This window comes from Aspergillus tubingensis (genome assembly GCF_013340325.1).
Source record: "Aspergillus tubingensis WU-2223L DNA, scaffold_7, whole genome shotgun sequence".
In the NCBI taxonomy this organism is placed as follows: Eukaryota; Fungi; Ascomycota; class Eurotiomycetes; order Eurotiales; family Aspergillaceae; genus Aspergillus; species Aspergillus tubingensis.
This window is the reverse complement of record NW_023336281.1, coordinates 749,445-774,673: the sequence shown is the minus strand read 5'-3', so window position 1 is coordinate 774,673 and position 25,229 is coordinate 749,445. Positions and strand designations below refer to the sequence as shown.

Here is a 25,229-nt window from a genome sequence, read left to right as displayed (position 1 = left end):
TTATCTTATTACGGTTTTTCTGCGTTGCTGGGGAAAAGTGCTGCTGGGGTTACGATACGATTGCAACGTGGGAGATTTTCTACATGGCGTTGGAATGATGAATCATTACTTATAGCCGAAGTCAAATGTCTATAGTTGACTCCTCGGGAAGAAGTTGCAATCAAAGCACAACCTGTAAAATTCAAAAAAAGCTCTCGTCGCATTCTTAGTAGATACACATACACACATGCAGCACGGCTTGGTGGGAAGGAAAACGTTCAACAGACAAAACGGCAGGAACGACATCAGAAATAACAACACTTGAGAACATAAACCAGCAAGTCGACACATGATATGACATGACATAATGCTGCCGGAGCAAATGTCATGGTCCCTCGCAGGGGAAAGACAGCAACTGAAGAGTATAACAACCGGAGGGAACCACACCGATACCAGCAACGACATCTAGCACCTTTTCTACCAACCACCAAACATCCGTCGCTTGTCGTCGTCGTCGTGGTCATCGTCGTCATCGTGGTCCTTGTTTTTCTTCGAAACGGGACTTCCATGTCTGCACATAAGCCCATATTAGTCACAACCCTTCGCAGTAAGATAATCCCACAAGAGGTGAAATAAGAGGGAACCACGTACGCAAAGAACAAGATCTTAATCGCCAACGCAAACCCAGCATGCAGAACAATGACCAGAATCAGCAAGATCTTACTAGCCTTCGCATCCGTAGCACTAAGCACCGGGTACAGATTGCGCAGGAGGAAGAAGACCGTCCACCCGAAGCCAACACCCACCAGAGCCCAGTTCAACGCCGTCAAAGGACTCCAGCTAACCAGTGCGACCGCAATCCAAACCAGGTTCGAGTACCCATAGAGCGCCCACGACTCAACCAAGTCCGCGCTGGAGCTGCCGAACCACTTCAGCGCACCCCACAGCGCAATGGGAATGATGCCTGTATATCCGTAAACTAAGCCCGCGGCACCGGATAGCAAAGTAAAGTCGTATTCGAAGTGCTCGTCGTCATTGTTGGAGAGCCATTGCGAGATGGTACCGGTTAGGAAGAGGATGACGACGACGGTGGTTGCGATCCAGAAGGGTCCGTAGAGGTCCGGGTTTCCTTCCAGGACGTCGAGGAAGTTGCTACGCGGGTAGATGGCTGCGACGCAGCGGCGGAGGACTTCGTTCGTGTCTACATCGAAGAATTGCGAGTAGTAGTGGATTGACCACCAGTTGAGCTTGGAGGGGGTACCGCCGGGGGATCGGTCACGGCCGCGCGATGAACCGCCGCCGAGGAAGGGGGCAGAGTCTTGTTGGGCTTTGGCGTTGCGTTGGTCGTTTTCGAAGTCTGAGAAGGGGAGGTAAGTAGGTGTGCGTTGGGATGAGGTGGTGGTTGTGCTCAAGGCCAGCTAGCTTACTGGAACGGTGGAATTCGAGGTCTTCTTGGAGGTCGGTATGGCCGAGATCGCCCTGGAAATTGATGTTAGTATACTGCGATCGGAGATGCTAACTATTATTGGAGACTTACCTCGGCGTCAACGTCCACTACCACATCATAGCCCTGGTTCGCCATCTTGGGCAGCTCACGTTCGTTTTTAAGGGTGGTTGTTGAGCTCTCGGTTCCTGGGAGATGCGGGAATGCAAGAGTACACCTCAGCGGCTGCCGGGAAAGCCACGCACTAGCCACCATGTGGAGACTGTCCATCTATTCAACACGGGCTGACGCGGGCTGTGTTTCGCATTTTGTGCGTCCGCCTCTACTGTCTATTCTGTGTGCTGAAGCTGTTCTTTGTCTCGTAAAACTAACTTTCTCCTTATTAGCATGTTTTTTAAACATGTCTTTAATATTTGTACATAAAATCCCAAGCCCTATTTCTGAACCGGTGCCTTTTTGTCTTTCCCAATGGTCACATAAGATTAAAGATAGCCTCGGGCCTGCAAAGCCCCATGGAACCTACTGACATACGCCCATATCGTATTGTCAAATCCCCTCTTCTTGATCCAGAACGACATAGCACCAATGAACATTGTCACAGCCACAGAGCCGATGGTCCGTCTGTGATTCCACAAGAAAGCGACGGTCTTCTCCTTCCGCTCTTCCCAACGTAGATGCCGTACTTGTTTCGCGAAGAGGTCGACTGTTTCATCGGGTCCTTGGATCCTGACGAGATCCCTTGAAGATTTCAGCACACTACACTCTGGAATGCGCTTCCAGGCTCCAAATGGTAGACTTTCCGGCGGGTGAGCTTCGAAAAGCTGCATCGCGCGGGATATCAAACCCTCAAGATCCAAAGGGTTTGGAAGCTTGGATAGGGTAAAATGCAGCATATCGGTTTCATCGACTGAAAATTCAAGCAATTCTTTCTTGCGGGAGAGAATGATGGCTGCAAAGAGGTATATGGAGACTACTGGTTCCTGGGCCAGCAGAAAATCGAAAAGACGTGCAATGTCGCTATATTCTTGGATGTCGTGAGAGTACATCGTCAAAGTTGCGGCGAGTGCAAAGAATGGTTTGATTTCGGCGAGGTGACGTCGTAATGCAGGGTCTGCCTTCTCAATGATCGCAGGGATCAGCTCTAGATGTTTCAGCGCTGGCGAAAGTGACGGCAACATGTAATCTCTTATCCGAAGAAGAGATATTTGTGCCACGGCAGCAGCGCTATTTTGTCCACCGAGCACTAGTAGTAGGACTTGAACGATATCATGATAGCCCTGAAAGTAGCAGAGCATGGGAAAGCACCGCAGGACTTGCTTGATCAACTTGGAGAGCTCATCCTTCTTGATAGAGAGCTCCTGGTCAGAGCCTAGTCAAGTTAGACATCACCAATCGCCAAAACAACTGAATGGATGACTTACATTCAGGGTAGTAGACAAATGACCTGTTCACATCAAGCTGAACTTGTTCTTCGTCAATATGTGCAGGTAGACGTTCCCATCCCGTGAAATCGAAATTGGGTCCTCGTCGATCACACTGTAGAAGAATAGGCCCTTATCGAACGTCAGATAATGTATATAACTGGTATAAGGTAGCGCTCACAGGCTGTTCGCCGGACATCATCATTGAGGAAGCCACCTTCTGAGGTAGCGTATGAGACTAATGCATCAATATCACGCAAGTCGCATGCTTGGCGAATTGCCGTTTCTTTTTCGGCTCTGAGATTTTCGAGCTCCGCATTCTTGAGTTTCTCTGCCTCTAGGGCCTCGGCCTCGGCGGCGGTCTTCTGCTCTGTTTCCAGATTTGTCTCCGTGACGTGCTCTGGTTCGTTATTCTCAGATGGCTGATCCATCGTTGAGGCGGGCAGTATACTCCAAAGAAATTGTCTGTGAAAACCTGCGTGTTCCCAATTTTGGCCAAATGAACAACTGGACGATATAATTTTTATTTGTATCCCGATGTATAGCGTTAACAATGAGTGGTCTATACTTGGATGCAACGGATGAACGAGCCTCTTGCCAGGATCAGAGCTTGCGTTTGGGGATCTCAAAATCCGGTTATGAGATCCAGTCCAGCCCTGGCTTCTCCAGATTCACCGACAGGACCGCAATCTAGGCAACAAAATACCTATGGGATAGCATAGGCGATATGCAAAGCCGGAGGTGATTGCGGCCATGGCCAAACCCAAAACGGACGCGTAGCCGCCTCAGGCCACACATCAGGTCTGTGTCCCGTGATCTGTGATTTGCTTGGTTTGATCTGTATCGCCGACCGCCCGAACGAGCAGGCGAGGCTTTGATGATCGATCCACTGCCCCTCCAGACTTCCTACATGGCTGGCTGAGGTCCTCACGAGTCCCGGAGCCGCTGTTGATTGATTCGCAGGCAACTAAAACTGTCTTATTCAAAATAAATTCTGCTGGTTCACAAAGATAGCTGCAGACAATGCTGCAACCTCATAGTGGGCCGATGGCATCATACTAAAACCAAACATATTCAATTGACCTTCCCGCGAACCGCTGGGTTCCACTGCCGGAAATCGTGTTTAATACGACATACTACTTCCCCGCTGTCTATGTCCCATGAACGCGTTTCGTTGTCAGGCACAAGCTTCTGGACAACCAAAGGGTGTTTGTGTATTTTGAGAAACCATCTCAGTATTTATTGCTCGCACCACCGCAAGCGTTTTCATAAGATATCACTGGAGTGTAAGTCCCAAATCCTTTGTCCTGTGACAAGTCTTCCACAAATTATATTTTGCTAATGCTCCAACTAGGTTTCTGTTTTGCATAGCGGTGTCTAAATCTACAGACGGTATTCCTCTTTGATCTGTACTCGCATGGTAGCACTGCGCTCTGTGTTCCCTTCGCCTCTGGTGTCTCAGCACTTTCCTGTCATGAAATTGCTTTCTCATATTACTCCAAGCATGAAAATTCATGAGCCATATTCTTGAGAGACCTTCCCTCCCATTCTTCTCTAATATTTCAGCGCCACGGAGGTAGGACCCGGTATCCTTCGAAAAGCTGCTGCGGACACCGTTGATCAGCTATTCTACTCTTTCGTTTCGTTTTCCTTTTCTCTTTCCGCGCCTCTCTTTCTACTCATTTCGTGTCCTCTAGCCATCCTTTCGTTTGGCAAGGGACCACTCTCTGTGGTTTTACGGGCCCTCTTTTTCACAGTCAATCAGAGAAGCTATCATGGCTACATCAGGAAGCGGTGCAGCATTAGCCGCAAACAATTCAGCGACCGTTGCAGGTGGAGGTGGGGATTCGATGGAAATCGAGACAGAAAGCATACATTCTGCATCCCAGGCAAAAATCGGACTATTGTCGCATACTCTAGTATCAAGTCCTATTATTCAATGGATTCTCCCTGCGCATCTCAGAAGCAAAGACCAAAACGATGTCGTCTTCGTGGGTGAGCGCCATTTGCAAATCAAAGAAGCAGTATCTGGGGTTCATCTGGAGGAGGTCACTACCAAAAATGACTTTGACTCGTGTATCATGGCAGCAAAAGTCATTAATGTCAGCACCGAATTGCCTTGGGAAGAGGAGATGAAGCTCGCGGCGAGCAATTCGACACTGCGCGCGAGCTCGGACTTGCGCCAGGATCTTCCTCCACAAATATTGGTTCTTAGCCTTGCTTCGAAAGAGCTAGTATTTTTGTACTTTTCGAACGCGAGTGGCCAATTTGTCTACCATCGTCGGCCGCTGCCGAACGATGTCAGTGCTTTTGAACGATTCGGCCGGAATATTGCTGTGGAACCAAGGTATGCCTCTTGAGGAACCTTTCCATGATGATCATAGGCTGAGAGTTGTTGCAGGTCTCGTGCGGTAGCAGTTAGTGCTTCAAGTGACTATTTTGGGATCTTCGTCTTGAAGAGGCCGCCGGTCATCCAAGCACAGATGACCCAAAACAGACTTGACCCTATAGCAGAGGTATGTTCTGGTTACTTCTAGATACTGAATGCGACTAACCTGTGTGGTCACTTATGTAGGAGCGCTTCTTCCGCGTTGAAGGCGATATAATTGCCATGGAATTTCTGTATCCCAAATCTGAAGACGGGGACAAGATCACTTTACTACTATTGATTGCTCAAGATCAGTTGACACAAGCTGTTTGCTACGAATGGGACGCGAACGAGTCTTTACGCCAGGCTACCCCACGGGTGACCAAAAAAGTATTGCCGCTGGAGGATAGGCTTCCCACTATGTTGATTCCCTTGACTAAGACTTCTTCATTCATGCTCGTCACGACGACGTCGATAACGGTATACCAAAATAAGCTTGACCCTCAGAGACTCCCCAGCAGATACCCGCTCCCTGTCTATGAGAAAGAATCTCAAAAGTCACCTCTCTGGACCAGATGGGCAAGGCCATTGCGCAATTGGCTATACAATCAGAAACATGATGACATTTACCTCTGTCGCGAAGACGGTGAAATAACATACTTAGGAATTGGCACTGACGGCGAGCTCGAGAATCAGGCACATTTAGGCCAGCTGTGCTGTGACGTTGATGCAGCATTTGACATTCTGGATATTGGCTACGAAGGTGGTGACCTACTTCTTGCAGCGGGCACCACCGGTGATGGAGGGCTATTTGTCCAGAAGGCTCGCGACCATCCGCGGTGTGTGCAGAAGTTTATGAACTGGACCCCTGTCACCGACTCTGTTGTTGTGAAAAGTGAGGACACGGTGCCCTCAGATATTGCAACTGATCGCCTTTTTGTTTGCTCTGCTTCTTCGTTCTCACGAGGTGCAGTAGTTGAGTTGCGGCACGGAGTTGAAGCACAAATCGGGCTCATTGTTGCGCTGGAGGAGTTGTCTGGAACCAGAGATATATGGACCATGCCAGACGGCACGACCGGAGGTGTTTTTGTTCTAACATCTGACCCTATGTCCTCACTTTTATTGTACTTGCCTGCTGACTTCGGGGAAGAACTTTGTGCTATCGATGAGGCAGAGTCCGGGCTTGACTCTAGCACACAGACCTTGGCAGCAGGATGCACTGTATTGGGAGCTATCTTACAAGTGACAGACAAGACAATTTGCGTTGGCACAACCCCAGAGATGCCGGGCTATCGCTTTGAGGTCGATCCTGGCCAGACTATTGCGGTAGCTGCGGTTGATGGACCGGCCTCACTCATCGCTGCTGTTGTTAGGACACAAGATGAAGTACACCTTCACGTGAAGAAACTCACATCAGATGGCCAGCATCAGTTGCTTGATCTAGCTCCACCCTCGTTAATTCAACATGAGCCGGTTTGTATGACCATGGAGAATCTTGACTCGTCCCTATTTCTGTTTCTAGGCACGAGCAACGGAAGGGTCTTGGTGTATCGCATCTCCGAAAGCATCTCTTTCTTACTGGAAGCCACTGTCAACGTCGGGAGTGAGAACGACATATCGAGAGCAATTGATAGTATTGCTATCATTAGAAAGGCCGATAAAGTTTCACCGAGAATGTGCACTATTCTATGCGGTTTGCGAAGCGGTATCCTGGTTCCATTCGGGCTGTTGCTTGACAGGGAGAACCCTGACGCCCCCATTGGTGAGGATTGATCTGTCACACACATTCGTGTTCCCTATGCTGATCACATTGGTATGCAGCATTAACCCAGGTAACGCCGCAACAGCTAGGCCATACATCGGTGAAAGTGCAGGGAAAGGGGGAGTTTGCATTATTGACCTGTGGACAAGGGTTCTGGCAAGCATCTTGCAACGGCGGACAAGCCGATTACTCTCTTCAGAGAATATGGGTCACCGACCAGAATAATGTGAGTATCATGAGCTCGTCAACTCAACCATTAATACTAACACCCTTTAGCCTGCATACCACCCAAAAAGCATACATAGCTTTTCTATCTCGAGTTCTGGTAGTCAAGAAATGGATGGACTTTCCAACACGCTTTTCTGCGTCGCCGACGGACAGCTCATGATATGTACCTTGGAGCAGGGGACGAAGACTGTTCCAAGGAGGATCGACTTGCCCGGTAGCGCTAGCAGACTAGCTTATTCACGATATCTCAAAAGCTTGATAGTGGTTTATTCCCAGACAGAATACGACACTGATGCAGACCCCATCAAGCGCTACACGCGGCCCTTCATCGAGTTTGTCGACCCTGACATGCAACACTCGCTTATCGATTCCCTCGAAAATCCTTTGGATGACGATCCCCACCCGTGGAGACCTCAAGGTGCAGCAGGAGAAAAGATCAGCTGCATACTGGAGTGGACGCCCAGGAAAGGTGACGAGGAATATCATTTCATTGTCATCGGGACTTCTCGCAAAAATCAGCAAGAGCGTGGCCGAGTCATATTTCTACAAGCATACCGCGATCCATCGAAACCGTCTCGGATTGAATGCTCTGTCAAATATATCCACAAGTTTGAGGGTCCGGTTTTCGCAATTGCACCATACGGTGCGTTCACCTTGATGGTATCGACGGGTCATGAAATCGTGCCACTGGAGCCAAAATTCTCGCAGACTCGATGGGTCCGAGCGGCTAGATACTCCGTCCTGTCTCCGGCGGTCCTCATAACCGCCAGGGAGCCGTACCTCTACATGACCACGTCAAGGGAGTCACTTATGGTGCTCAAGGCCACAGAAGACAAACTAACGCTTCATGCTTATGATCGTCAAAAGCATGATGGTCTCGCTCATGTTTATATTGGAGGAAAGCTGAACCTTATTCTATGCTCCAGCAGAGGTGGGCGGGTGAGCCTTTTGACGGAGAATAGTGTGACAGAGACCAACAAGATGCTACCCACAGCTCTGTGTGAAGCACACCTCCCCTCGTCGGTGATGAGGCTCAGTTCTGGCTCTGATAAGTCACCGCTTTCCACTAGCTCTCAGGTATTCTATGGTACTGCGATGAATGGCACAATTTATCGTTTCTTGACTATTGGTGAGAAGGAGTGGCGCCTTCTACGCTTGCTGCAGGACCTATGCATCCGTGATCCTATTATTTGCCCATTCGTTCCCAAGAGGAGAAGACAGCGCAACCCAGTCGGGCTGATGGACCCTCAGCCATCTCAAATGCATATTGACGGTGACATTCTCAGCCGCTTGCTCATACGTGGGTCTAGCTATCTAATGCAGATGCTAAGTAAGGAGACGTTCGGTGGTCCGGCAGCTGCAGGAATCCGCTCAGAGCAGGGAGTCCCCGAGCAATTTGCGGAATTGACAAGACACGTACTGGGAGAAACAAGCGATGCTGTTGCGAGCGTTATGAGATGGCTACAGCGGATTCTCCCGGTGGATGTCTAGGGATTATCTACAATTTCTGTTGTGAAGGACAAAATTTGGCAGCATGCTATATATAGAATTGTACTGTGTACATAGATGCTTAATTTTTGACGCAAATTGAATGCAGCCAGCAAGTTAATAGTACGAAGGTGATTATTGTGTGCCAGTCGTGAACAATAAGAGCGCGGGCCACCGGCGGCCTCTCGCATAATAATCCGGCGATTGTCCCCACCAAACGCCCGGCCCAAAATTCTTATTACCCCAAAGGCAACTCGTCCTTCCCGCCTCATCGAGTCTCCAACCTTTGGATCTTTATCGACCACCAGGGGGGAAAACGGTTGCTTGTTTTTCGCTCTTTCTTTTTCTTTCCATTCTTCACGATCCCTTTGGAAGGATTTTTTTCTTTTCGGGCTTATCTTTCGCCACTCTTTGCCTTCCGCAGATCGCGCGGGCCGGAGAAAGCTGATACCTCATTGTTAGTGCGCACTACCACCATCAACCTCCATTCATCCTCATTGCCTGCCGACGTCGCTCGGTCACATAATACCGTGTTATATTCACTTGACTAACGGTTTAAATCTTTCTATATAGGGTAATTCCATCTACATATCCGTTTAAAGGAATAAAAGCGAGGTCGACCGAATCCTCCACCTATCAATATGGCGCCCAAGAAGAAGGGAAACAAGAGGCAAGAGGAGGACTGGGAAGCTGAGCTCGGAGAGTCCGTCCCTGCTCCCGGTGGCGAGGCCGAAGCTCCCGCTGCTGAAGAAGGTGCTGCCGACGAGGATGCTGGCATGGGCGGTGGTGGTTTGCTCGCCGCTTTGAGGAAGAACAAGAACAAGAAGGCGAAGAAGGGAAAGCCGGCCAACGACTTCGTTGAGGGTGAGGATGCCACTCAGGAGGCCAACGGCGATGCCGATTTCGCTAGCAAGCAGCCTGAGGAGGGTACCTTCGATGACGACGATGTGTTCGCTGGAAAGGCTAAGCCTAAGAAGGCTGCTGCTGCGCCTGAACCCAAGCCCGCTGAGGAGGAGGAGGGTGGCTTCCGTGTGAAGTCTAAGAAGGAGAAGGAGCGTGAGAAGAAGGAGCGTGAGAAGCAGCGTAAGAGGGAGCAGGTATGTTTCTTGCGCTTTTGCAGCCCTTACATCATTCCGTGATCGTGTGGAACTAATAGGTCTATTTCATTTCTAGGCTGCCAAGAAGAAGACCACCGCCCCCGCTGAGAAGGCTCAGCCCGCTAAGGCCGAGCCTGAGAAGAAGGAAGAGGTTGCCCCCGCCCCCGCTGCTGCCCCCGTTCCGGAAACCGGTGGCAAGAAGAAGAAGATCCCTGCACACCTGCTGGCTATCCAGAAGCAACAGGAGGCTCTCCGCAAGCAGCGTGAAGAGGAGGAGCGCCTGTTAGCCGAGGCGCAAGCCGCTGAGGAGGAGAGACTCCGTCTTGAAGAGGAAGAGGAGAAGAAGCGGGAAGAGGCCCGCCAAAAGAAGAAGGAGAAGGAGAAGGAGAAGAAGGAGCAGCTTCGTAAGGAGGGTAAGCTGCTCACCAAGGCCCAGAGAGAAGCCAAGGAGCGCAATGAGCGGCGCATGCAGCAGATGCTTGCAGCTGGTATCGGTAAGGTTGCTGGTCTGGAAGAGGGCCAGGCCGAGAAGAAGCGCCCTGTTTACGAGAACCGGAAGAAGCGTGGACCCAAGAAGCAGGAGGATGATCTGGAAGCTGCTGCTGCCCGCGCCAAGGCCCAGCGTGAAGCTGAAGAGGAGCGCAGAAGAAAGGAGGAGGAAGAGAAGAAGGCCAAGGCTGAGGCTGAGGCTGCTGCCGCTGCCGCCGCCGCTGGCGGAGAGGAGAGCGAACTCGACGACTGGGAGAAGGCTGCCGATGCCGAGGAAGTGAAGGACAGCTGGGATGCTCCTAGCGACGAGGAAGAGGAGAAGCCCGCCACCAATGGCAAGGCTGACGGAAAGCCTGCCGGCAAGCAGGCTGAGGAAGACGAGAGTGAGGAAGATTCCGATGAGTCCTCTGACGAGGACTCTGAGGACGAGGAGCAGTCCGCGGCACAGAAGGCTATTGCTCAGCGCAAGGCCGAGGCCGCCGAGCGGAGAAAGAAGCAGCACGAGGAGGCTATGGCCGCGCGCTCCAAGGACAACCTCCGTTCTCCTATTTGCTGTATTCTGGGTCACGTCGATACCGGTAAGACCAAGTTGCTGGATAAGATTCGTCAGACAAACGTCCAGGAAGGTGAAGCTGGTGGTATCACGCAGCAGATTGGTGCTACTTACTTCCCTGTCGATGCTCTGCGTCAGAAGACTGCTGTTGTGAACAAGGATGGCCAGTTTGACTTCAAGATCCCTGGTCTGCTCATCATTGATACCCCTGGTCACGAGTCCTTCTCCAACTTGCGTTCGAGAGGTTCTTCCCTTTGTAACATTGCCATTCTGGTTGTCGATATCATGCACGGTCTTGAGCCCCAGACTCTTGAGTCCATGAGATTGCTCCGTGATCGCCGTACTCCTTTCATCGTCGCTCTGAACAAGATCGATCGTCTGTACGGCTGGAAGAAGATCGACAACAACGGCTTCCAGGAGAGTTTGGCCTTGCAGAACAAGGGCGTTCAGAACGAGTTCCGCACCCGTTTGGAGCGCACCAAGGTCTTGTTCGCTGAGCAGGGTTTCAACTCGGAGCTGTTCTACGAGAACAAGTCCATGGCCCGCAACGTCTCTCTCGTGCCCACCTCCGCCCACACCGGTGAAGGTATCCCTGACATGCTCAAGCTGTTGACCACTCTGACCCAGGAACGTATGACCAACTCTCTGATGTACCTGTCCGAGGTTGAGTGTACTGTTCTTGAAGTTAAGGTCATTGAGGGTCTCGGTACTACCATTGACGTTGTTTTGTCGAACGGTATCCTCCGCGAGGGTGATCGAATCGTGTTGTGTGGTCTAAACGGGCCTATATCAACGAATATTCGAGCGTTGCTGACGCCGGCTCCTCTCAAGGAACTGCGTCTTAAGTCGCAGTACGTGCACAACAAGGAGGTCAAGGCTGCCCTTGGTGTTAAGATTGCCGCGAACGACCTTGAACAGGCCATTGCCGGTTCTCGTTTGATGGTTGTCGGACCCGATGACGACGAGGAGGACATTGAGGAGGAGGTCATGTCCGATCTGGAGAACCTGCTCAGCAAGGTCTCCAGGGACCAGCGTGGTGTCAGCGTGCAGGCCTCCACTCTTGGATCTCTGGAAGCTCTGCTCGAGTTCCTCCGTGTCTCCAAGATTCCCGTCGCCAACATTTCTATCGGTCCTGTGTACAAGCGTGATGTCATGATGGCCGGTACCATGTTGGAGAAGGCTAAGGAGTACGCCGTTATGCTGTGTTTCGATGTCAAGGTGGACAAGGAAGCAGCTGCCTATGCTGATGAAGTTGGCGTCAAGATTTTCACTGCCGACATCATCTACCACCTGTTCGATGACTTCACCAAGCACATGGCTGAGCTGACGGAGCGCCGCAAGGAGGAGAGCAAGATGCTTGCTGTCTTCCCCTGCGTGCTCAAGACCGTGGCTGTGTTCAACAAGAAGGACCCCATCGTCATTGGTGTTGATGTCGCGGAAGGAAGTCTGCGTCTGCACACTCCTGTTGCGGCTGTCAAGGCTAACCCTGAGACTGGCGCTAAGGAAATCATTGACCTTGGTAGAGTGTAAGTTTTTGTCCCTTTTATCCCCACCTTACAATTACTAATTACGCATACAGTGTCTCGATTGAGCGTGATCACAAGCCCATCCAGGTCTGCAAGAGGGGTCAACCCTCCGTGGCCGTCAAGATCGAGGGAAGCAACCAGCCCATGTACGGTCGTCAGCTCGAAGACAAGGACACCCTGTACTCGCACATCTCTCGTGCCAGTATCGACACCCTCAAGGAGTTCTACCGCTCCGACGTCTCCATGGAGGAATGGGGTCTCGTCAAGAAGCTCAAGCCTGTCTTTGACATCCCATGATCGCCTTACCCGTTCCATCTGTAGCCCGGATGCCGAACCCAGCCCTACGCATGGCCCATCGATCACAGACCCTGGGCGCTCACTTGAGTACAGCCTGGCGGGGTTATGGCGTTTGGTAACGGGTTCCAGCATGCCATTAACGTGGTATTGTACAGCGGTTTCAAGTTCCATTGCCGTGTTGATGAGACATGTGCTGCTTTATGCGAGAAGAATGAAAGGAAATGATAGGTGCATTCTTTGGATTTGACGAAGAAAAGTAAAAGAGCATTGCATGAGAAATGACTACGACTTTCAATCAAAAGCAAGATGCCTGTACATGACATGAAAGGGGGAGTGGAGAGAGAGATGGGGACAAGAGAAGAGGTGGTTGGAAAAGTGAAGCGTGGTCGATACCTAGGTTTTTGTTTTTCTGTTAATGATAATCATGGATCTCTAGTTGAATTGATTGTTTGTTCGACTTTTTCCCAGAACATAAGTACTGATACTAGTACATAGGCCACAACTATAGTAGTTCATCCAACTTCACATGATACACGGTAGTATATACACCCCAGCCTTCATCTACTGCCCACACAACCACCACTTACATATAAACCTAAGAATCAATTAATTATCATCCCCCTCCCACCTCTCAACTCTACCCCCCCTCTTCGCCCAATCCAACCAACTCCCATCATAAACCCCCAGCCGACTCGCCTCATACCCCGCCTGCTCCGCCAACTGCGCCGCCGCGCGCGCCCTCACCCCAGCCTTACAATAAAACACGATCTCCGCGTCCTCTTCCTCCCCCTTCACACCAGGCTTGGGGAACCCAAACCTCGTCTCGAATTCCTCCGGGGTCAGGAACAACGCGTCAGGCTGGGATGCTAGCGGCACGCTCACGGCCGAGGGGATGATGCCCGTGGAGGAGAGCTCGGCGGGCTCGCGCACGTCGATTAGAATAATGGGTTTTTGGGTCGGGCTGTTGGGGGTGTTGCTGGGGAGGGAGGCGGTTATCTATTCATTTTGTTTGTTAGTTTGGTTGGGTGGGTGGGTGGGGGTTGTGGTGGTAGGTAGGTAGGTAGGTAGGTAGGGACGTACGTCTTCAAAGCCCCATTGGCGGAAGGTGGGGGCGTCGTTGTCTTTGGTGCTTTTTTGGCGGATGGAGCGAAGGTTAGGGTGGGAGAGGATGAGGTTGCTGCTGGTGGTAGTGGTAGTGGTAGTGGCTCTTTTGGTGATGGTGTTGGGGAGGAGGGTGGAGGATCTGGTTGTGAAGGTCCGAGTGGAGGGGATGGTGGTGCTGGTGAGGAGGGAACGGGCGAGGTGGGTGGATGGCTTGGAGGTGGAGGTGAGGAGGGACGTGGGTGCCCGGCGGAGGGGGAGGAGAGAGGCCATTGTTGTTGTTGGCTTTGAGCTCTAGGTTGGAGATGAGGTTGTTGGTGTTGCTGATGCGGTTGCGGATGGGGACGGTAGTTGGGGGTGGTCTGCGGAAGTTAGTGTGTGGTTTGATATTTGGCGGTTTCGGCTGTATGACACAAATGGGATCTGTGTGTAGAGAAGTACTTACCCCAGAGAAAGATGACTTGATATGTCTGGGTTAGAGATATGAGCAAGTCGAGAAAGTCGTCGAGCTGATAGAGTAAGTTCGACAGCCGATATCCGACGGATCGAAGTCCGGCTTCGGGTGATGTCAGTTGCAGTGCTGACCGCCTTCCATTTATAGTTTCCCTAGAGATGTATCTATACTACATGTTTTAGATATATTTGAAGATCTAAACAATCTATTCGAAGGCCTTTGGCAATATCCTGAAAAGGTGTTCATGTGCAATACATATCTTTCTCACACTGGCAACTTCAGCAATCATAGTACCCATCACTAAGTCCCAGACCATTATCTCGGCCGCTCGGTTTATACAAACGGTTTGCCAGAACTTCAACGCCGTGCCACGCAGCATGTCGTTCAGCCGGGGGGTGTTTTTCAGGCTCAACGTGTAAATATAGGCTCATGTACGTGAGCGACTGATACAACCCGCCAATACTTTTCTTTTGTAGATGGCACATGTCCAGTTTATTACTCGGTTTTCGAGGCTCTGATGACCACTGCTTCAAATAATCTCTCTGGTTGTACCACAATCAGAGTAGGCTTTGTGGAGACTTCTTCACCATTTAGGGCTACGGGGATTCTGGCTGTTCCTAATACCTATTTCCGCGAGCTGTTCGTCAGTACAGTTCACTTGGAACTCCTCGTTATCTAGCCACTTTTGCTGTTCCCGCAAGCGATTAATATTAGCAGGTGTGACTTCCATGAGGGTATCTTTGATGGGAGACACAGTGGCCGGAATCTCAAAACCTTAATTCGACATATGGCACCAGTACTAGTGCCTTCGAGGTGGCCCAGAGATCTTTAGCCACCGAGAGATTTGTAAGGATCATCATCGAGAATGCCATTATCGATGTCCTTAGTTAATCACGCAATCTCAACTTACAGGTGCTTGCTTCGACTGTCTTCTGAAGTGGTTTTTCAGACGCAGTGAGGATGTCCAGGGGAGATATCTGCGCCGCTATATGCACAGTAGCTGGGAAGAGACCTCTGAATCCCGACATCTATGGAAGCTCGCAGTAATAGCTAGTAATCCTTCGCATGCACGGGTCAAGTATCATATCATCAGTTTGTACCCACCAATTCCGGTTAGGTAACCACCACCAGACCATAAGGCCAAGAGATATAGCAGTCACATATGTAGCAACTATGTAGCTGACCATAGGGCCCCACCATGGTCTGTCTGTGATGCTTTGTTTATTCTAGCATGGATAGCATAACACGATTTGAAATGGTAGGTAATGACAGTTGCTCTAGAGATATCTGGCATCCTAGTTGGGAATACCTATACTGTTTGTTCGGAGTGCTGTGGCCTCTGGACACCCCTAATATCGAGGATCTCAATTACAAGGTTTTCAATTCGGTCTGCTATTCCGAACGCCATAATGGCAGATGAGAGAATTTTAGCAATGATAGACTTGAATGTGAAAGTTAAAGCCCAAAGGGTATAATGAGAGAGCGTGCTAATCTTCTTCTTTCTTTCTAGAAACTATCGGTTACGCAGATCATATTTTGCCCAGTCGATTCGCGCATTTCGAATTAATAGTCGGCTGATCAGATTCCCGACTTCACCACCAATCTCACAGCGCCCATTCAGGTGATTTTTGGCTTCATCTGCTTTTGGGTTAAACATATTGTTATTGAGAAAATAAATATTAATGGGTTATAGTGTCTCTTAGGACTCTACAGGACATTCAAAGACACTTCATTGACACCGAACAGAGTGTTCTCGATGGCAATTTATAATACCATGGAGAATCCATTTCATGTCCAATCTTCGCGTCATCATCAGTCAGATGTTCTCACGTGTTTAGACGACTATGTTGCGTGGATGTGGTGGATGTGGACCACTGGTCATGGTGATGCTACCGTAGACGTGGTGGACATGGTGATGGTAGTGGTGATGGTGGAAGATAAATAGACCATAGGTAGAATAGACTATTCAATATCTCCAGCGACCACCACGCCCAATGGGCCTTGGCTTCTTGCCCGCCTGTATCGGCCGCCAGTTGTATGACGGGAAGTTTGATCTTCTGCAAACCGCGCATTCTGTGCACCTGGATGCAGAGAACGTGCCTGTTTCTAATGTTGCCAGAGTGCAAGCATTCGCCTTTGGCATGAATTTCGAAGTCACCGCCCAGTATCCGCCCCGGTGAGTGATGGTTGAGCTTCTGTAGTGGTCTCTCCTTCTTCATGGTCTGATGAACTGTATGGCAGGAAGGCCAACTGCATAAAGAGACTCGAGTTTTTCAGGGTTGATGTGTACCTGTAGATATTGAGAAAGAGAGAAGAGTCTCCGAGACCGGTACTAAGGTAGAGTATAGTTTTTGATATGTGGTGAAACTATCCGCGATGGTGTACTTTCCAAAAGGGAGATATTATCGAGGTAGTATATGACTTTAGTATGCCTTATACCCAATGGGCTCCTCCACGCAGTAGCCTAGTGGGAGCAGATATATAGTCAGTATATAAGGCTTGACTCGTTGCTTCACCTCCCCCGCGAAGCCTGGCCATTCAAGGAGCCGCCCAGCCCTAAGAGGAACTCCGAACCCCCGACCCTCTGCGTCCTATAACATTCTTCGCTTACCAGATCTGGAAGTCTGTCCACAGGCATTTGCTGTATGCCGTTGAACGTTTCAATTTTAACGACGCTAGTTCTGGCCTCCGAGCGGTAGATAAGACTTGCTATTTTGGTAAAGTATTCTTAGCGGGTTTGGCTAGGATTGACAAGTCTACCGAAAGTATCGCTTTGTACCAGAATGATCATCGATATACCACTTTTAAATGAAAGAAAAGGAACAAGGACAGAACACTGGCATAAATGAGCCGGCCCAACGTTCAGTGATAGTATCCGATGGTATTTTAGCTCACACGAGTTTCAAATATTTCGTCAACTCTGCTGATCCTTCGATAATTGCGATGACTTGCTTGTACGTAGTGTCAAGACCACAGTTTCCCATTTTACCAGTAGGCAGCATATCTTCAAGTCGATGAGATGTCCAGAATCTAAGTAGTGATGTCAAGGAACAACACTTTAGGGGTGAAATCATGGACCTGCCTCCTCCCCAATCTCTCTGGAAAGATTGTTCTCCTAGTGCCTCCAACAATGAGGACGACAGAGGAATCACTCTACTTTGAGTGATTGGAGTATACTCTTTGGCAATGCTTGCAGCTATCATCGACATCACTGCTATAACCGAGAATACCATGTTCACTGTCGACATTAGCATCACCGTTGACGCCTGGTGTCTTTATTATCGCAGCGATTCTTGAAATCGATGCACAGGTATGTATGCGCGTCCACTTCTGAATCTCCATCGGCGGTCGGGTCTTTTTCCATCTCGTCTATACCAGATATAAGAACCGCATAAATGCGCACTTGAATCCCGTCGTGATGTAATAGTAGTCCCATGGTATACAAGTCCGACATCACTGTTACATTAAAACAATCACCGTGTTGTAGGTAAATATGGGACAAAAAAAGTAAAAGTGTCAAAGACTCATCAGAATCTTGTCCTCTTGCAAGCCATTGCGTATATAGAATATATCGTCGTCCACCGTCTCTTAGCCATCCACATGTGGTGTCCTATGCTATCTCCCAATATGTAATGCTATCAGCTCGTGGTAATATCGACAGCCACCCAACAAGCTTCAAAAACATTTCTTGGCCATGCTTTTGTTCTATCCCAGCCATCGCTGAACAGTATGTGCTTGAAACAGGAACCACATGTGCTTCCCTTCCACTTCCAACTAGCCTAGTAGCTAATACTAGCTGGTAGAGATGCACCCGTCCAGATAACCGGCATTTCTGGCAGGGTTGTGTTGGTTGTTTGGACGAACAATGTGTAGATTTATTCGGTAGTTGCCTCAAGCATAGTGGCCACTGGGGGGCTGGGGGGGTGGGGGGGTGGCTAACATGCCTTCTTTGTGTTCTTCCAGTTCTGGGTGTGGCATTAAAGGGCAGACGGCAGACGGCAGCGATAGCATGCCGGTTGGTTTGTCTTTTATATACTGTATGTTGTATATAGGTTTGTTGAAGAGAGTCGGTGATTTGTAGGCAGTAGTGGTTAGTGAGAAAGCATCTTTGTCTGATGTAGGGTTTGAATGGAGAGACTGCTATCGCCAGAGGACTTTTTGGTTAATATAGATGAGTTAGGTGGATGTATGCTTAGAGATGCCTGCATTGTTCTTGCAGAGTTGGGCAGTGTATATATAGATGTTGTACCAAGATTGGGTTGTTGGAGTAGAGAGAGTCTTGTGGGTGGAGAGATGGGCTTTATATACCACGATAACTATGGTTTGGTGAAGGGTTGTGGTGGTGGCGGCAAGGGCTGGATGTGAATCCAGACACGGTTATTGAAGGACTGGTGGGAATAAACCTATTCAACTACATCTTTCACATAGGGCTAGTGATGGTATTCTATTCCCTGGCTAGCAGCTCAGATGTCACATTATTATTATTAATTCTAGGTAGCGTGGTCTAAAAATGACATGTCCTTCAATGCGTCGCTCATCGCGGGAGCGGACGACCGCAGATGGATCGTTTCAATATCATGTTACTCCAGACACCCTGTCCGCGGTGTCGGTGCCTCCAACAGACAGAGGCCAGTGGCCGTACCTCAAAGGTCGACCGTCCGCAACTCCCATCCAAAATGTTCAGAAGGGATTGGAAAAAGGAAAAACAATACTACAAGTAGTTACATTTCAGAAAGGCAAAAGAAAAAAATGCCTGCAGCCATTCTATCACCAGGACAGAAGAGGGTGCCCGTAGTCACGAAGCAGGCGCTTGCTTTTTTCAGCAAGGCAGGAGAATCCGGCATAACTGACGTTGCAGCGCCTGACGTCTTTAGTGCTTTAGCGAAGACGGCAGAAACGCTCAAGGGCGGGGACGGAATGCAAGCAGGCAATCATCCTGGATTTTGTTAGCTTTCAATTCGTTTCGGTATAGCGCAAGGAAACATACCTGAGGGAAGATCGTGGCAAAGACCTTGATGTCTTCCGACTCGGGAGTGGGAGTGTGCTCCCAGTCCATCTCCATACTGGCCTTACCAATCATGGCCATCAGGTTCAGCTGGGCGTAGGTCTGACCAAGGCAGTAGTGGGGACCGGTACCGAAAACGAGCCAGTTCTTGGTCTGCTGCTCGGCGGTACCAGTGATCCAGCGGTCAGGGTCGAAAGAGTCGGCGTTGGGGTAAGCCTCCTCATCGTGGCAGGCGGGCCACACCGAGGGAATGATCATGGAGCCCTTGCTCACGGTGACGTTCTCGCTAATGGGGAAGTCCTTCTTGACCAGGTAGGGAACCATGATAACGGGAGGGCGGTAACGCAGAGTCTCCTTGACGACAGCACGAGTGTAGGGCAGCTGGTCAAGCAGCTCCATGGTCAGAGGGGCCTTAATATCACCGTTGCGAACGGCCAAGTTCTCCTCGCGGACCTTGTCAAGAACATCGGGGCGGTCGGCCATGAGCTGGAACAGCCAGGTAGAGGCAGCACTAGTGGCATCCTGGGAGGCGAACAGGAAGGTGAAGACGGTCTGGGCGATTTCGTAATCGGTGAAGTCACGTAGAACCTGGGCGGGCTTTTCACTGGCATCGACTTGGATACCCTGAGCGATCTTCTCACGGTACTTGGCGGAGTCCTGCTGAGCCTTGACCCACGCGTCCATGATACAGGAGATTTCTCCGCCAGCAGCCATGCGAGCCTTACTCTTGGCAGCACAGTTGGAGAACTCGGCCAGAACCATGTCAGCGGCCTTCTTGCCGTACCAAGCCTTGGTGTAAGGCAGGATGAAGGGGAAGTTGACCAGCTCCAGGGCAGCAGTGATCATGTAGTAGTCATCGGCGATCTTCTGGATAGCTTCTTCGGTGATGTAGTGGCCGACGAAAGTACGGCAGGACACGGCGCACATGAGCTCACGGAATTCGGGCATCCAAGGAGTAGGCTTGAAGTTGTTCTCCTTCGAGATGCGCAAGAAACGGGCGTAGTACTCGTTGTAAACCTCTTCCATGCGAGGGAGGTAGAAGGAAAGAGCCTGGCGAGTGAAAAGACCGTTGAGACCCTTACGGAATTCAACGTGGTCTTTGCCGTCCAAGAAGACCCAGTTGTCGGCACCAAGAAGCTTGTGCGCAACGTCCACAACACAAGGCTTGACGTAGGTAGGCGAGTTGAAGATCTTGCGCGACATGTCGCGAGTGGATGCGATAACAACGAACCTGTAAGCAGATAAATTAGAATCTGGCCTCTTCCAGCCATGCGCCTCGCGACACACCCGGAACATGTCGCAAAGGATTACTTACTTGTGGAAGACGGAGACACAGCTCAGTTCACCGCTGTCCCATTTGGCCTTGTATTCGTGGAACTTGGGGTTCACCGACTGCAGGAAAGGTCCCATGAAAGGCAACTTCCATGCTGGGCCGACAATGGAGCCCTTGAGCCAGAGATAACGGACTATATGAACGGTTAGAATTGAGACGTGATTTCCCCGGAATCTCAGGAACTGGCGTAGAGAAAAGACGTACATTGGTCGTAGATGACAGCGGCAACAAACAGAGTCAACAAGGCCTTCCAAACGGTGAAGCCCTCGAGGACGGAGGCGACCAGACCGGTGGGCTCAAAGAGCCTGGGGGAGACGACGGCATCAGCCGAGGGGGAGACGAAGCTCCCGTTGACAGAGGCCATGTCGGATGATCTGATTGATCAATTGAGACGGTATAACGGTCTCCAACGGGGTAGGGAAGGAGAGGAGGGAGGAGGAGGAGGAGGAGGAGAGCGGCGACGGCGGAGGGAAAAGAAGAGGAAAGCGAATCCAGGGGAGACGCAACTCTAATTTCGGGGCAGAATTATTGGCGAGGGCAGACAAACTCGCTCTGGATTGGCCGGAACGCCGGACGCTGACAGTACGGCGACGCAGGAAGCCCCCGATGTGCAGGATCGGCAAAATATTATGATTAAAGTCTTTGTTTTCCACAGCGCAGAACAGATTTTGAAGTAAACAAGAGTATACTGTAGTCAATCGTAGGAATCTAGTAATATAGAATAGCTCGTCAAATTATAATATTTTTCGTGACCGACACCCTGCAATTTGTGGGCTTACGTGGGAATCTTAAGCAAAAAACCCTTGTACGGAGTAAGAAGGAATCAAATCTGCACGGGAGGATGGCTGATGTGGAGGAGACAATCCAACTGCCCCTGGATGATCGCTCGTATCCGCGCGTATTTCCACGCCGTACATCCGTGTCCCGATTCTGACGAGAATGGCTCGTTTGGCAACATCCCACATGCGCTGCAGCCAATTGTCGGACGGCGCTTGCTCCTTTGAGCAGTCGCTAGGCAGGTTACGGCTAGCTCGAATCACTAGCACCAGGTACCGATCTTGTAAAGGGGAGGCGGGTGCCATTCCCGCTCAATAGTCAGAACGGTCCAAACCCATATTAACTGGATGGCAATTGTATTACGAACCCTGGGGATGTCGTGTGTTCGATGTTCCGTCATCTCTTAGATGGTTGTGAAAATAATAGGACAATTTATTAATATGTGGTCCTGGCTGTGATGTAGTCATCTCCACAGTTTCATGGCCATAGTATATGAGGCACGTGCCTGTGGATTAAAATTTCAAGTCACCGTGCTTGCATAGAATATATATCCCGTACTACTAGTGGTGATTCACCACCACTGAATACACTTCTATCTTCTCGAAAGTCCAATAAGAATAAAAAGTTACTATAGCACCAGGGAGCAAGCGATACCATTCTAGACAAAGACAAGCTACATCATCGTATCCGTACCATTAACCTCACAACAAACTCTGATAATCTAGACCGCATAAAGCACCCCCAGACAATCTGCAAACCACAAATTATTAACGCCACATCAGTCACCTCACCAAACCTTCGGTACAATGAAATGAATGCCCGGAGGAGCCGGCCACTAACCAGCCCATAGAATTTGAATGACGACGCAGTTTACTGGTAGCCAAGCAATACAAATTGCTATCGTACCATTTGTTGGACACACAAAAGGTGATCCGGCTGTCAAACTTCCGAGTGGATGTTGGCTCGGCTTATCCGGAGAATTGGCCCGTGCGGTTTCCACGGGGAACTGAGCATCTTTGACAGTTGACAATATGATGTGTGGATGTAGTCGGAGACGTCCGGACGATACTCCGCCTATCAGTACAGTATCGAGGATGAAATATTGGCTGCTTCAATGTATTGTATGGGGAGATCTCGTTTGTAGAAGTTCTAGACATCTATGCTACTACAAACTGATTGGACCTTACAAAGCGATTGTGCCTCGCAGCCCACCGCCTTGTAGACCGCTTTAAGCGGCAGAACCTAGCGAACCTCGCTGGTAAAATCCCGGATTTAAGCGGATTTAAGAATATACAGACCGTAGAGATTGACTGAGAAAACTGGAAGCTTAGGCGGTGGCAGAAAAAAGTGTCCCTCAGTGCGCCGCTGCCAGCACAAAGTACTGAGATAAAGGCACAGCTACACACTCTTATGTATATCTTTGAGATTGAAATCAGCACAAAATTGGATAGAATAGTAATAGGTTATCTGAAATATGTAGTCAAAACTTATTCTGTCAAATTCGTTGGTCGCAGTATCATCATCATCAGATTTACTATGTACGCTAGATACACCTGGTGGGTGCTGACATGCAATAGCACATTACACACTATATCATGGCAATGGAGCCGGTGGAGAGTTAAATACCCTTTCGCAGCCTGAAAAATCAGCAGGCTACCGACCAAAGCCGAACCAGCCGCGTCGTCCACCCTTCTTCTCTTCCGGTTGCGGTTCCGGTTGAGCCTGGGCCCTGTCTGCAGCAGGCGCGCCTTGGCGAGGGTAGTCGATGTAGTTCCAAGCCACATCGAGGAACAAAGGTTTCACTGGGATCGGTTGCATCTGAGGGGGATAAGGAACAATGTTGGTCAGATCCAGAGCATCACCGGCGTAATCGTGTAGACGCTCAATTGCGGGGCGCTGAGCCACGGAGTTCGACTGTGCTTCAGCGGACATCTTCTCCAGAGTCACCAAACCGCGGTATTGCGCAACAAGACCCTTCAAGGTGGATTCCAAAGTCTGGACCTGGCTACGGGAGATATCCAGCTTTGGTGGCCCCTCCGTTTCAGTCAAGGATTGCGGCGACCGTGCGGTCTCCGTGACAAGGGCCAAAGCCTGCGCAAACAGGGCGAGGGCATTGGTGGACTTGCCCAGGATTCCGTGTGATCTTCCAATGGTCAGACATCTAAGAAGTCTCCAGTTAGCATGTTATGTTGGCACTGAAGGGCTGCGCTGCTGTACCTTAGAGCACGGAAATACCGCCGCTTGGCATCTAACTCCCGGACAAACGCCGTGTCCGCTGCAACTCCAGGAAGCTCAAGAATGAATTCGATACTTTGAAGGGTAGAATCGTACAGGACGACTCTTTCGCGCAGCCGTGCCAGCTTCTTACCGGTGGCATCGTCAGAAGCCTTGGCACCCTTGGGTAGCTTGGTCGGGACAAATTCGAAAGAAACGCCGTCGTTGTCTCCGCAAAGAACACGGTTACGTCCGATTCTCCACCCAACCAAATCATAGTTAACAGCAGTCCGCGTTATTTGCAGAGCCTGCATCCTCTTATCACTCGGGTCAACTCCCTCTCCGGCGAGATCATCGATTGCAGTCTTTGTAGCATCGACGGCATCTTGACTGGCGATGATAACGTTATCGTATGCAGCGGCTTTATCTTTCGAAGAGGCAATTTTACCCTCGTCTTCCGCAAGCCACGTACTAAGACGAGATTCAGCTGCCGCTGCGGAAGCGAGAGCCTGTGAGATTGCGGCATCTTCCAAACCAACTGTATGCGATCTCCATGTGATGCTTCCAGGGAGTTGCTGCACCTCCCCGTCAGCGGTCCTCCGTGTGCCCGCTGCATCCTCCTTCAGACAGTTGGGGTCCAACTTCTCAACCTCGGACCTGATGGTCGCGTCCGATGGGAAATAGCTAAGAGCCAAAGACGGGATGGGCTTTGACCGCGGAAGCTTCAGTTGATATGCTGCGTATCTTATACTGGGGTCGACAGTGCCGGAAAGAAGGTCTCGGAAGGCGTCCTTCTTGACTTGCTGACCCAGAGCTGCATAGACGACTCTGGATACGGAGTAGTTTTGAAGACACTGCTCCCAATTGCGCTTCTCCAAGAAGAATGCCCCCAAGAGGGATGCCAGGTATGCACGAGCTTCGAGGACATCAGTGTCCGTAGCCCCAGAAGTTTCCTGATCCTCGAGAACGAGCACCAATTGCTTCGCATATGTAACCGCCTTCCGGAGTTTTGAAATAATGTGACCCCTGGTCGTACCGCTAATTCCCTTGGCCGAAGGGTCTGCCGAGTGAGTGGTCTTCATGTGCATTGCGTTCGCCCATGCCCGTTCGGCGCTGATGAGTAGGGTGTGGACATATCTAAGATACTCGGAGTGTTAGTATAATTCTTATAGCGGACTCAGCCATAGCGTTGTTCGTAGAAAGATGTCAAACACGACTTTAGGAACATACTCCACATTACTGTTCACATCTTCCGCCGTCACAGGTCGTTTGGCAATGTACTTGCTGCGTTTGGGGGTTGTCTGTCCAAGTCGCTGGCGGGCGCTGTGCAACTTGCGGGTCGTGTGCGCTCGATAAGCGTTGTAGTTTCCCGTCAAGAGACTCTCCTCCCTCTGGGAGAAAATAAAATCGGTGATCTCCATTTTGCCAGCAATATTCGACGACTGGGGGAGCTCGGGGCGATGGTGGTGTTCCCACCCGAATGAGTGCGGGCTGAGGTGGTCAGGACTCGGCCAAACAAATCCCCGGCTGATTTCGCGGGATTCTCTTTTCCAGCATCGGGAAAGCTTGCTGCTCGGCCATCTCGAAAATTATCCCACGTCAACCTCCCGGCCATCAACCCACACCCCTTGGCTTTCTTGCTTGGAGCTGTCGGTTCTGTCTTCTCTGAAGCCGGATCCTTTCTTAAATCTCT

General features: G+C 50.3%; 7 protein-coding genes across 7 annotated transcripts; 2 read left to right on the top strand and 5 right to left on the bottom strand.

Annotated features, from left to right (window-relative positions):
- Positions 1-456: 456 nt before the first annotated feature.
- AtWU_05226 (Yip1 family protein) lies at positions 457-1,561 on the bottom strand (the record flags this gene model as incomplete). The annotated part of the gene is made up of 4 exons (XM_035500336.1): positions 457-550; positions 631-1,336; positions 1,407-1,458; positions 1,517-1,561. 4 exons carry the CDS (start codon positions 1,559-1,561, stop codon positions 457-459), a joined length of 897 nt encoding a protein of 298 aa, XP_035356229.1.
- Positions 1,562-1,905: 344 nt separating this feature from the next.
- On the bottom strand, positions 1,906-3,275 carry AtWU_05225 (TBC domain-containing protein; the record flags this gene model as incomplete). Its single annotated transcript, XM_035500335.1, has 3 exons — positions 1,906-2,792; positions 2,845-2,976; positions 3,026-3,275. 3 exons carry the CDS (start codon positions 3,273-3,275, stop codon positions 1,906-1,908), a joined length of 1,269 nt encoding a protein of 422 aa, XP_035356228.1.
- Positions 3,276-4,619: 1,344 nt separating this feature from the next.
- Positions 4,620-8,693, top strand: thtA (the record flags this gene model as incomplete). Its single annotated transcript, XM_035500334.1, has 5 exons — positions 4,620-5,191; positions 5,246-5,360; positions 5,420-6,974; positions 7,034-7,200; positions 7,251-8,693. The coding sequence occupies 5 exons, from the start codon at positions 4,620-4,622 to the stop codon at positions 8,691-8,693; spliced, it is 3,852 nt and encodes a 1,283-aa protein (XP_035356227.1).
- A 638-nt stretch (positions 8,694-9,331) lies between these two features.
- AtWU_05223 (putative mitochondrial translation initiation factor IF-2) lies at positions 9,332-12,652 on the top strand (the record flags this gene model as incomplete). The annotated part of the gene is made up of 3 exons (XM_035500333.1): positions 9,332-9,787; positions 9,864-12,355; positions 12,409-12,652. The coding sequence occupies 3 exons, from the start codon at positions 9,332-9,334 to the stop codon at positions 12,650-12,652; spliced, it is 3,192 nt and encodes a 1,063-aa protein (XP_035356226.1).
- A 606-nt stretch (positions 12,653-13,258) lies between these two features.
- Positions 13,259-14,026, bottom strand: AtWU_05222 (rhodanese-like domain-containing protein; the record flags this gene model as incomplete). Its single annotated transcript, XM_035500332.1, has 2 exons — positions 13,259-13,648; positions 13,733-14,026. 2 exons carry the CDS (start codon positions 14,024-14,026, stop codon positions 13,259-13,261), a joined length of 684 nt encoding a protein of 227 aa, XP_035356225.1.
- Positions 14,027-19,107: 5,081 nt separating this feature from the next.
- erg5 (C-22 sterol desaturase erg5) lies at positions 19,108-20,909 on the bottom strand (the record flags this gene model as incomplete). The annotated part of the gene is made up of 4 exons (XM_035500331.1): positions 19,108-19,143; positions 19,195-20,443; positions 20,528-20,678; positions 20,750-20,909. 4 exons carry the CDS (start codon positions 20,907-20,909, stop codon positions 19,108-19,110), a joined length of 1,596 nt encoding a protein of 531 aa, XP_035356224.1.
- Positions 20,910-22,975: 2,066 nt separating this feature from the next.
- On the bottom strand, positions 22,976-24,957 carry AtWU_05220 (signal recognition particle subunit SRP68; the record flags this gene model as incomplete). Its single annotated transcript, XM_035500330.1, has 3 exons — positions 22,976-23,483; positions 23,540-24,673; positions 24,767-24,957. 3 exons carry the CDS (start codon positions 24,955-24,957, stop codon positions 22,976-22,978), a joined length of 1,833 nt encoding a protein of 610 aa, XP_035356223.1.
- Between the last annotated feature and the right edge of the window lie 272 nt (positions 24,958-25,229).